Source organism: Aplysia californica, unplaced genomic scaffold, assembly GCF_000002075.1.
Source record: "Aplysia californica isolate F4 #8 unplaced genomic scaffold, AplCal3.0 scaffold00080, whole genome shotgun sequence".
In the NCBI taxonomy this organism is placed as follows: Eukaryota; Metazoa; Mollusca; class Gastropoda; order Aplysiida; family Aplysiidae; genus Aplysia; species Aplysia californica.
The window spans coordinates 1234829-1246558 of record NW_004797350.1 but is presented as its reverse complement, the minus strand read 5'-3'; the positions used below and the strand labels follow the sequence as shown (position 1 = coordinate 1246558).

Genomic DNA, 11730 nt, shown 5'->3' with positions numbered 1-11730 from the left:
ACATACACACACACACAAACACACATACACACACACATACATACACACACACAAACACACATACAGACACACATACACACGCATACACACATATACACACACACACACACATACACACACACACAAACACACATACAGACACACATACACACGCATACACACATATACACACACAATCTATAATATCACATCGATTTACATTTTGGAAAATTTACTTTCTAAAATGTCTTCTCCAGTCTGCGGAGAAGCTGTGTCAAATTCAGTGCCCCGACAGGCAGGCTCGACAAGGCCTCTACTACATTTCTGGGTTTTTGGGTTTTTTTTTTTACGGCGCTCGCAATTGCATAAGGTCATTTGAGCGCGTGGGACACATTAAACTTTTTCAGTTGGTAGGAAAATTTGAATTTAGCCCGGGTGGCAGCCGAAGCCTACTTTTTTCGATTTTAGACCTCCAAGGGATCTGTAACGTGCGCAGCTTGCACACGGGCCCTCTGAGATTTTTCGCCCTTGTCCGAGAAGGCTCGGTGTAGATCTTTCCTGCCCGAAGATCAGGGGTGGGGCAGAAAGACAGCAGTAAGGAGGAGCCAAGGAGTAGCAGTAGAAAGGCTGCAGAAAAAGCCAGGAGCCCAGAGAAGAGGGCAGAGGAGGTGAGGGTGTGGGGGCAGAAAGAAGAGACGACAGCAGACGACAGGACATTGCTAGAGAGCAGGAAAGGGGGTGAAAGGAGACATTTTTAGAGAAGAAAAATGTTCTGTCGCTACCCGGATTCGAACCCGAATGAGAGGCCAATACCCTAACCTCTAGGCCACGAGAGCCCCCCTCCCCCCTCCCCCACCTTTCTAAGTAAGTGATCAACATTGTGTCGACGTAGTCGTTTTTGCAGCCATACAATCATGCTACAATTTAATGCGATGCGCTCTTCATCACTACCTTCCAACATCAGTAGTCCCAACATACCGATGTTGAGTAACAATGTTTACGATGCATATTAAATGCAATTATATTTGTTGTACATGTAATTGTGGTAACTGCGCTAGAGGTTTTCTCTACTCAAAATGCCATCGTGTTTATGCTTTTAAAAAAATAGCACGGAACTGGTCTGGGATAGAGTTCGTTGACTCCTGCTCCCCCACTGATAAGCGTAGCACAAGGATTAATGTTGTAATAATAATAATAATAATTTTAATTATAAAAATAATGTAAACCATTATAAATTGTGCCTACTCCCGTGTACCCACAGGCCAAGGTGATTTACATAAACCCAAGTACAAAAAACCCCCCAGTAAGTGTGAAAAAATCAATTTGTTCATGTGAATGAAGAAGTGATGTCTGCACAAACACACACAGACATACACATACATACACACACTCACACACACGCACACACGCACACACACACACACACACACACACACACACACACACATCAATTGGGGCACTCTAAAAACCAGTATAAAAACTGATGACAGAGAGCCATATGCAACCCCCGTTTGTGCACGGCCAGTCAAATAGAACCTGAACAAGTGAAAAACTCTTCTGAACAGGCCAAACGTGCTGAACAACGATCAAGTGAAAATAATGTGATCTATAGCGTCAAAAACTCTATTAAGATCAAGAAGAACAATGAATGAAATTTCAGATTTATCAGCCTAGTGTTACCATAATCTATAAGGATAACCGGATAATTCTCAATGAAACATTATCCGAATTCAGACTATTAACTCTCTTTCTTGACTCATTTGTCGAATTGGGTGCACCCATTTGTTGAAGTAGTGCTAACCAGTTTGTTGAAGTGGTTCTAACCTTTTTGCCGAAGCAGTTCATATACTATTATCTGCCGAAGAGGCTCACTAACATATTATCCGGATTTTGCTAAAGCGACTCATTGCCCAGCCCTACTTCTGACCACGGTCAAGCTTTCTCTCCTCAGTGCGCACTTGACCACGGTGAGAGTCGTGTACAGCCCTTCAATTAAGCGTAATGGTGCAGTTCATAGCGCCCACGACAGGCAGCAAACGTTTTTATGGAGAGCAAAGAGCGGCGGTCATGATAATGCTCAGTAAAGGAGAACAAAGCCATGACTCCAACTTATGAATTGGTACAATCATATTTATTTGTGCTTTTAATGCCAGTGATTCAGGGGGCAAGATTAATTTACTCATTTGCTAGAACCTCTACAAATTGGTGCAAATTAACATTCGTAGAAAAAATTACCGCAATAAATCCGCGAGTCGAGGGTGGTGGTATAAAGCTTGGTGGTCCGCCTCACGGACTGTGAATGAGGTAAAATTTTGCACTCAGCCCTGTTCTGCCGCACATCCTTTATACATCTGTAAGTCATTCAGCTGTTATTGCTTTTCACTCGGTCAAACATCCAGGCAGTGCGTCCGATAAATCCGGTCCATCGCCAGAAACAATCTCCCCCATTACCTCCCGGTAAACCTTTATAGGCCGATCGTAAAACAAGCGGGGCCTGGCTAACTGCGCAAGTGGTGTAAAGGATTCGAAAGAGCCTTGGGAAATACAAAATATTGCCTGTCTATTCACGTACAAGGTTAGTCTTTTGGAAAGCATGTTTTAATAATCTTTTTTCACACCTCCAAATTGTTCTCATTGTTTCATTTCAATTTCCAACTTTTTCGATGACAAACCAAACCATGTTCAAATCAAATAGTCGTAAAAACTGACGTTTTAAGGTAAATGTATTCAGCATCAACTGAACAGGTTCTACAGATATTTAATTTTTCTACTTGGTGAGTTTTTCCAGGTAAAGTTAATTTCGGATCTTATTTAGCTCATTCCCTTAAGCATCATAAACTGTGGCGAACAAAGACACTATTTTCCTCAAGTTGGGAGGGCATGCAAGTGGGGAAATGCTCTCATGGACAGACTTTAACAACAATTAATATATTATATTGTTTTCACCACAACTTGCTTACTTGCTTTAAATCAGTGAGCCCTGGCTCCCCCCCCCCCCAAAAAAAAAGAAGATGTACAACGCAGCCTACTCTTGTGGATCTCCTGGAGCTCTTGTTCACTTTATGACTTCAAGAAGATCTCACCGTCAAAGAGAAGTAGTGACATTTTAAGAAAACGTTTCAAAGTGTATTGTAATATCATGTGACTTTTAATGGACACGGAAGTTTATCTTCCAGTACAGCGCAGTTAATAGGGTACATAGGGAGAAATTCTAAAATGGGGATGTATGTCTTTGTTAGCCGCGGGTATTGATGAAACGTGCGTTTTCCAAAAGCTGAGGATTTACACAGAGGCTTTCAGGGTGACCAAACAAGACAGGACCCCCCCCCCCCCCCGCCCCACTCAACTTGATTACTTGATCCTGGGAACAAGATCATAGCACTCCGGACATTGCCATACGTGCCCCGCTCCCTGCTCCAATATCCACCCCAGAGTCCATCTGCTGATCTTTCCGGTGTTTATTTGGTTAATAACCCGTCTTTCCATCCCCTGTGCTATGCTGGTACTGCAACTTCCTCTGAAGACACCCAGTTCTTCAAGTCGTATGATGGGCAAATAGTCATGCTCAATCTCCTCATCTTCAAGTGTGGTGGCAAGGGCCTTCACGACATCATTTTTGTCCATTTTAATGTCAGTATTGTCAGGTGCATGGCTCCCCAGTTTGTCAGCTTGTTCCTTTCCCACCATACCCGTATGGCTTGGAGCATAGATCCACGTTATTTTTCTCAGTCTGGTTTCTTCTATGCTTTGCAGCCACTCTTTTCTCAGCATTGACTTATTGACTAGCTGCAATATGTTTTGAGAGTCAGTAACAATGACAGCATGTTTGGAGGAACGCAAGCTCTCTTTTAGCCATTCAAATGCTTTTGTCATTGCCTCTACCTCCATTCTTGTGCTTTAAGTCGTCTTGTTGCATGCACCAGATGCTGAGACCTTGACGTAAATTTGTTTAGTAAGAAAATTTATAAAAGGCTCTTTCAATGGCCTGAGTGATTTGTCAACTTCAACAACACACAGAAGCTCTGTGTTCAAAGCCTAAAAGACTACGATTCTTTTCTTGCCATTCCAGGAACGTCCTCTCGCCTAATTTGATTTGTTTTTATGTGTGTATTTTGCTGAAAAAAACCCAAGAGAAAAAACCGTAAATTGCCAGTATTTAAGGGCACCCAAGGTCTGGATGTCACCAAACTTAGGCTACTGTTTTGTCGCTAATTTTACCCCGGACACATGGCAACCCCCACATTACTTAATCGAAAACAACTCGATTTCTATTCAAATTATGGTAGGTGTTTTATACACCAAAGGCGCGACAAATAAACAAGCTTTAATACGAGATCAATAACTCCATGTGCCGAAAAGATTACGATCGCCTGACTTCACCGCGTCGTGACACATACTATGAACCAAGATTTATTTTTTACGTTTCTTCCTCCAGAAGCCATGAATATCCTGCTGTGGAGCGGCCTCCTACTTCTGTGTACCGGAGTGAGTGTGTGGGCGTGTGACGATCCTCTGATGCTCACCCCGATCCTGGAGGCCGGTGACGTGGACAAGGCACAGAACCTGAGCCGTGTGGTGATGCCCGCCTTGTACAACGGCACCAGCCACGCCGGCTTCCTAACGGCCAACAAAACTTTGGGGAACCACCTGTTCTTCTGGTTCTTCCCGTCTATGGAGCAACAGGACGCGCCTTTACTCGTCTGGCTCAACGGCGGACCGGGAGTATCCTCCATGTTAGGTTTATTTTGGGAAAATGGCCCGGTGGAAGTTGACGAAAGCATAGCGACTTCAGGCTATATAAAATCGAAACTTCGTGAATTTTCCTGGGTGGGGCCGTTCTCGATGCTGTACATTGACAACCCAGTACAAGTGGGGTTTAGCTACACTGAGAGCGGGGATGAGGGGCTGAGGTTGAATCAGGAAGGCTATTCAGAAGATCTCTACTCAGTTATGCTGCAGTTTTACAGCCTGTTTCCCGACTATCATAATAGAGAACTGTACATCGGAGGCCAGTCGTATGCCGGGAAATACGTGCCTGCCTTGGCTCATAAAATCCACGTCGGGAATAGAGATGGTAACACTCACTTACCGTTGGCAGGGATTTATCTCGGAGGCCCTTTTTTCGCCCCCGAGGAGGAAAATTTGGCATTCTATGATTTCGCTTTTGCAATGGGCTTTGTTAGTCACGAGACTGTAGTAGAACGTAAGACAGAAATTGTGAAAATCTACGAGAAAGTGCGAGAAGGGAAACATCTGAATATGACTATGATGGATTTGATGACCATGTTTTGGTATGACGTGGGTCTTGAAACTAACGATAACTTCGTCACACAACAGAGTGCTAGTTACGGTTTGCTTGATGCAGTGATGCGACTGAAGGAGATCCGCAAAGCCTTGCATGTTGGCTCTCAGGACTATGGGGCATTTTCATATTCCATCTATTCAGCGTTTAGCGAGGATTTGGTCGTGAGCACGATACCGCAAATGGCAGACCTCCTGGACAACTACAAAGTGCTGATATTCACTGGAGATTACGACGTCATCATCAACTCGCCCATGGTGGAAGCAGGACTCCAGGCCACTCCCTGGAGTCTGAGGGAAGAATACCTGAACGCCACCAGGTCCATCTGGATGTCAAGCTCATTGGACCTGATCGGTTATTTCTCCCTGACCGGTCAGTTTTGCCGGGTGGTTGTCCACGGTGCTGGACACCAGGTGCCACACGACCAGCCTCAAAGAGCTTTCCAGATGATAACTGACTTTGTACGACACGGCTGTATACAGAACAACCTCTAGACAAAAACAGATTATTTCAGTGCCTCCTCTTGCTTTGTTTGGGATATGAAGAGGGTCATTCGTTTGTTTGTTTATTGGAAACATAACAAACAGATCGTCATTGCTCGATCTGTCGGAAGGACAACGGGATGCTAATTCCTTAGAGGACTACATGTTTAATGTTTTCCTTTTTACAGAAAGGTTCTTGGGCCTTTTGTTTAATAAGTAGCCAACAAGCTTTAAGAAAGACATTTTGTTGGCTAATGTTTATATCAACTACATGATATTGTTCTCAGAATCTAGTTTCTGCCCATATTGAAAGAATATAACTACTAAACATTCATGAAAAGCCTTCCGCACCTCTACCAACCTGTAAGTAGTGAGATATTCGCAAATAAAAATGTCAAAATTTTTAGCATATAAAATGGTCCCACTTCTTGCTGTAATCTAGCTTATTATTTACCCATTTGCTCACTAAACCCACGTCTCTCCAAACACATACGTACATTTACCTGACAGGGGCCAAAAGAGATTGGAGCTGAAACACTTGAAGTTAGAGGCCATCTCAAATAGGATGGTTCTTCTTAGTCAAAAAGAAACATGCATCACATAATTTGAGCAGAAACAAGTCGAGAAACAGTGGCGAAAGAGAGTTGAAGTGTTAATTACTGTTCAGTTATAATATTTGCATAATGCCTTTATCAATGTGCAGCTGTTATTTAAGAGGCCAAATTTCCTATATCGATACATAAGTATGTATTGATACCACTGGGAAGGGGGATAGGGATTGTTTTCAGAAGGGGATTTGATTAGGATTACTTTCAACTTGTATACTGGGTTTTAGAATAAGAATTCCTGAAAAATTTTACAACTTTTTTTCTGAATATCTCGCACGAAATTTATACTAGAATGTTGCAATTTAGAACATATATAATCCATTCAAAAGGAATTTGTTTGGCATAAAATTCATCAAGAAGAAACTTATTTTTGTAAACGGAAATCACTTTTTATCAAACCACTCATAAACGAAAAGGGCAACAAGTTAAAAGATCGTGTAAAGAAAGTAAGAAATGAATCGTGTTATCCCCCTTCCTTTTTTTTTCAAAATTTAATTTTTCCATCTCTGTAACATTTAAACAATGTTTCTTTTCTTTCACAGAGTTTTAAAGATGCTCTTAAAATCTATAATTCCGAAAATCAGTGCTCTATATGTCCTCATTTGGACTCGACACATTTCAAAGATTCTTTCGCAACGTTCAGTGGTGGCCAAAAACAAAGATGCTCAAAGTCACACACACTCTGCACCGTAAAACTCTTACTAAAACTAAACACTCTGCACCTTGCAGTACGGGGCTGTTTCTAGAGACAATAAGAGAGTAGGGAGGTGGTTATAAACCAACGATTTTTATCAAAGAAAGTGGATGGCACTGACCGGACATGAAGTAGGTGACCTGTCCATCTGCTCCAGAGTCAGGGTCATTGGCGCTGACCGTGATGACCAGGGTTCCAGTCGAGGCATCCTCTGGTACCGTCGAGTGGTAATATGTCTGGGAGGTATGGGGAGTGGTGTGTGTGTGTGTGTGTGAGTGTGTGTGTGTGTGTGTGTGTTTGTGTGTGTGTGAGTGTGTGTGTGAGTGTGTGTGTGTGTGTGTGTGTGTGCGTGTGTGTATATGTTTGTGTGTATATGTTGGTTGGTGGGGGGGGGGGGGGGGGTAAAATAAGGGCACTGAATCATCGGAGGAGTGAACTCATACATCATAAATTGAATTATTTGAACTTGGACAAAACAATACAGGCTTGAATATAGACATGTTTCGGTTCAACGGTCCCACAAACATGGTAAAAGCATTAATTTTGGACTTCATAGTATGAGCTTGAACATAGGTATGTCAGGGTGGAAAGGCTTTACGGATATAATATGCTAAAGTCATTACACAATGCCTGTGTGATTGCCTGAACAAGCCCTATTATTATGTGCTGTTCTGCTCATTTAGCGCCGGTCTCACCCTGCGCAAAATGCAAATGTAGCCGTCGACCAATTAAAGTGATGTTATGTACAAATGTCCTTTAGCCTCAATCAAATCAGAAATAAAACGGATTTGAGGTGAGTGAGACTTTTGAATTGAGCGTCCGACCTAAATAGGATTAAGATTACTCAAAGTCACAATATAACTTATACATTGTATAATATTTGTAAAAAAGAAAGGCGAGAAACAAAGACAATGGGGATTTAAAGTATTTGTTGCTCTTTTCAATGCTTTATGGTTATTTATGTGTCCGATATCAACGTACTTCTCAAATAGATTTTTTTTTCACCTCTCACGACCACCTGCAAAAGACAACCACCTGTACAAACAACCATATCCCACTTTCCACCGGCCTCTTTTCTATATTAAATAACCTAAGACAATCACATTTCTCTTGACAATGGACAGCTGTCTTAGAAAATTTGGTCTGTAATTTCCGTTATGTTCATTACAATGACATAATCATTGTGTAATGCTTTTTTAAAGCCATGACACTCAAAAGACAAGATTCTCGCATTAAGCACCGGCTCTCTATTGGGATAGGTGGGCTGTAGCAAGGAGGGTCAGAGAAAGTCATCTAATAAATTTTCAAATAGCTTGTAGATAGCGGAGTAAACCATTTAAGCTTTCAAACTTGCAATGTCGAAGTTCAGAATTTGGGATGAAATGGCCCGGGGCTCAACCATAACCCCCACTTACACTGGTATAATTGTTCTTTGCGTGCGAATTTGTACAAGATTAACGCCTCTTTCAACACTGTAAGGTTATCTAAAACTCAGGACCTCCGAATGTATTGTCCATCACCGACTGGACCGAGCCACATGAGTGGAGAGAGAGCCTTAAAAACTTCCCAAAACAGTCCAAGTTCAGAACGCCCTAATGGAGATCTGAACTAAGGGTAGTCCAGCACGCTAGCATGCCACCAAATGAGCTAATGGCGCGCCGTGTACCTGTGTGAAGGCGGGAACTCTGTCGTTGACGTCCAGCACAGTGACCACCACGTTGACCACAGCTTTGTCCGAGGACTTGTCCGAGGAGAAGGCGTATACCTGACAGCTGATGCTGGTGCTCGTCTCGAAGTCCAGGGCCGTCTTCACCAGCAGGTCCCCTTTAATAATAATGATTATAATGGTAATGACAATAATAATATAAAAAAATAAATTTTAAAAATAAAATATTAATAACAACAACAACAACAACAACAACAACAACAACAACAACAACAACAACAACAACAACAACAACAACAACAACAACAACAACAACAACAACAACACGGCGGTGGCATCTCTTCGGGGAGGATTCAGGGAGGTTGGACTGCCTTACCCGCTACCCAAGGGAGGCGGTGGCCCTGGCGAAGAGCACACTCTTCGGGGCTCCGAACATTTCGAACGGATAGGCTACCACACACACACAACAACAACAACAACAACAACAACAACAACAACAACAACAACAACAACAACAACAACAACAACAACAACAACAACGATAACAATGATAATAATAATAATAATAATTATAATAATATATAATAATAATATAATAATAATAATAATAATATAATAATAATAATAAAGAAGACCATTTTTGATTCACTTTCCCATTTTCTAAAAACAAAAAAAGCCTAATACACATAACAGCAAAAAGGAGATATAACATTTCGAGAGAGGATGAGATGAGGAGTGATAGGAAGGGGTTATGAAAATAGAGGGTTTGTGAATAAGATAAGATAAGATACATCTTTATTGTCCAGATCCTGGCTCATTGGTTTGGTGTTTCACCACGCACTCACACACACGCACGTACACGTACACGCGCGCGCGCACACACACACACACACACACACACACACACACACACACACACACACACACACACACACACATACACACATAATCATGCACACACACGCAGTGCACTTGCACTCACAGACAGGTTTACAGTCACAGGCATAAAAAAATGAACAGTAATATAAACAATAATATGCTAAGCTCGATACATACTCAGTATCAGTACATGTATTCTGATCGTAACTCAATGGTATTTTGATACATGCTCTAAGGCCATATGAATACTTATAACAAGATGATTAAGATGGAAGAAGTTTGATGGATGAAGGTTAGAATGACCTTCTTTATCTTTCTTTGTTACAGATCTAGGGTAGCGATTTGTGTGTGTTATTGAGCTGTGACATTGTGAAAGTACTATTGAGTTTATTTCATAAATAGATGGACAAAGTTTACACGAATTATCTATATCCTGATAGAGAAACTGAATCAAAATAAGGCAGTTGACTTGTGTAAGGATAGAATGGCGGTGAACGATTTGATTCATAGATCAATATCTATCAACCCAAAGCAGTTCTAAACGATTTCAATGTGAAACGAACCGCTAACACAAGTTAGGAAAGGCTCCACCTTTGCTCTCGTTTTATGACTATAACTTTCACCAAAAAATGTGGAAAAAAAGACCTGGCTGTAATGTAACCTCTGAATTGTTTCATGTATAAATTGTATTTATTTTACCTCATGTAGCCCAAATGTCCAAGCGGGGACATGTGAAGATATCAGCAATACTTTTATTTTATGTCCTTTCCTGTTAAGGATTAATTGCAAACGCTTTTCTCCAGATCAGTGTAGTCGGTAGGCTAGTGAGATTGCGGGTTCGGGGTTTCGAGCCTCAGCTTGGTCCGACGTTGTGTCCTTGGGAAAAGCACTTTGCTCGTATTTCCTATTTGGCTCGGTCCTTTCGAAGACAGACGTTAAAATAGGAGGTCCCGCCTCTTAAATAACGTAATAATGTCGAAAGGGGCGTTAAACCCAAACCATTTCCCCATTTCTTCCAGATCAGATCAATCAGGAGGGATGCTGTATCGACCTTATTGCACAGGGCTAGCCAGGCTGAATGAGATTTTACACCTCAGCAGAAAGATCGAGGTACTCGACTAAGTATAATCTTCCTCCACATCAAAACCAAATTCACATCCATTGGATACCAAGGTAACAGCCTAATCATTCTTTCACATACAGACAGACGTGCTTCTGGGGATCTCACCTGTTCTCTGATCTATCATGAGCCAATCAGGATTCGGGCTGGTTTCAAATCCGTAGATGACCCTTGAATTGTCCGTGCCTGGCTGGTCAGCATCCGTGGTGTTTAGTCGAACTATGGTAAAGCCCACTGGGGCATCTTCGTTGACCGCTGGAGAAAAAACCCCCAGGATACAATATGTGGTAAAAGAAAAAGATACCCCCCCCCCCTCAATAAAAAATGAAGATTAAAAAAACCCAGTAAAAACTAAACTCTTCTTTTTTTTAAAAATCTCAAATTTAACGTTTTCGAGCGCCACGTTGATCACAGCGCAATGTTTTCAGTTTCTGAAAGACATAACGGAGGTCCTACTTCTACCCCACTTTGAGCGCCCAGACGATTTGGGTTGAATAGTGGAAAGGTAATGGTTAGATCTATGCACCCACTTTGTTTTTGCGTTTCTCTGGTGTTGTAATTTATTAACCTCGATGTTAATACCATTTACTTTATTCAAAAAAATGGGTTCTCTCCATTAGTAATGTCAATTTCCGAATAAAAAATATTGCTACTTCATATATCCCCTCTTCAAGAGTTAGGGTTCATTATTTTCTTAGGTTTTTTTTTTCAAATAGAACCATACGAATAATATTTAAATAAATCCCAAATCTTTAAGAAGACATCTACAGTTTCAGTCTCATCACCTTATCAGGTAAGCTACTAAAACACCTGTACTGTATTTCCAATCTTTGTTCCCGTCAGCTGGTTATCCGTTGGGAGTATAACACTTCACTGATTAGTCTACTTAACAACTTTTATTTACTAAAAACAAAAGAAAGTAAAACAACTGGACAGGTGCACATACTACATCACATAATATATTATCGCTGTCTCTCTCTTTTTCTGCCCCCCCCCCCCC

General features: G+C 41.5%; 2 protein-coding genes across 4 annotated transcripts in view; one reads left to right on the top strand and one right to left on the bottom strand.

The window, feature by feature from the left end:
- Positions 1 to 11730, bottom strand: part of LOC101847026 (cadherin-23) — a 51268-nt gene that overhangs the window by 27557 nt on the left and 11981 nt on the right. For all 3 annotated transcript variants that reach the window (XM_005094362.3, XM_005094363.3, XM_035968757.1), the window contains 3 exons: positions 10839 to 10985; positions 8732 to 8889; positions 7187 to 7301 (listed from right to left, as the gene is read on the bottom strand). In XM_005094362.3, coding sequence (XP_005094419.1) covers positions 7187 to 7301; positions 8732 to 8889; positions 10839 to 10985 — 420 coding nt within the window. The remainder of the gene's footprint in view (positions 1 to 7186; positions 7302 to 8731; positions 8890 to 10838; positions 10986 to 11730) is intronic.
- On the top strand, positions 4419 to 5763 carry LOC101846801 (probable serine carboxypeptidase CPVL; the record flags this gene model as incomplete). Its single annotated transcript, XM_005094361.3, is given in 1 exon segment — positions 4419 to 5763. A coding segment is annotated over 1 exon segment (1344 nt), but the record flags the coding sequence as incomplete, so codon positions are not given.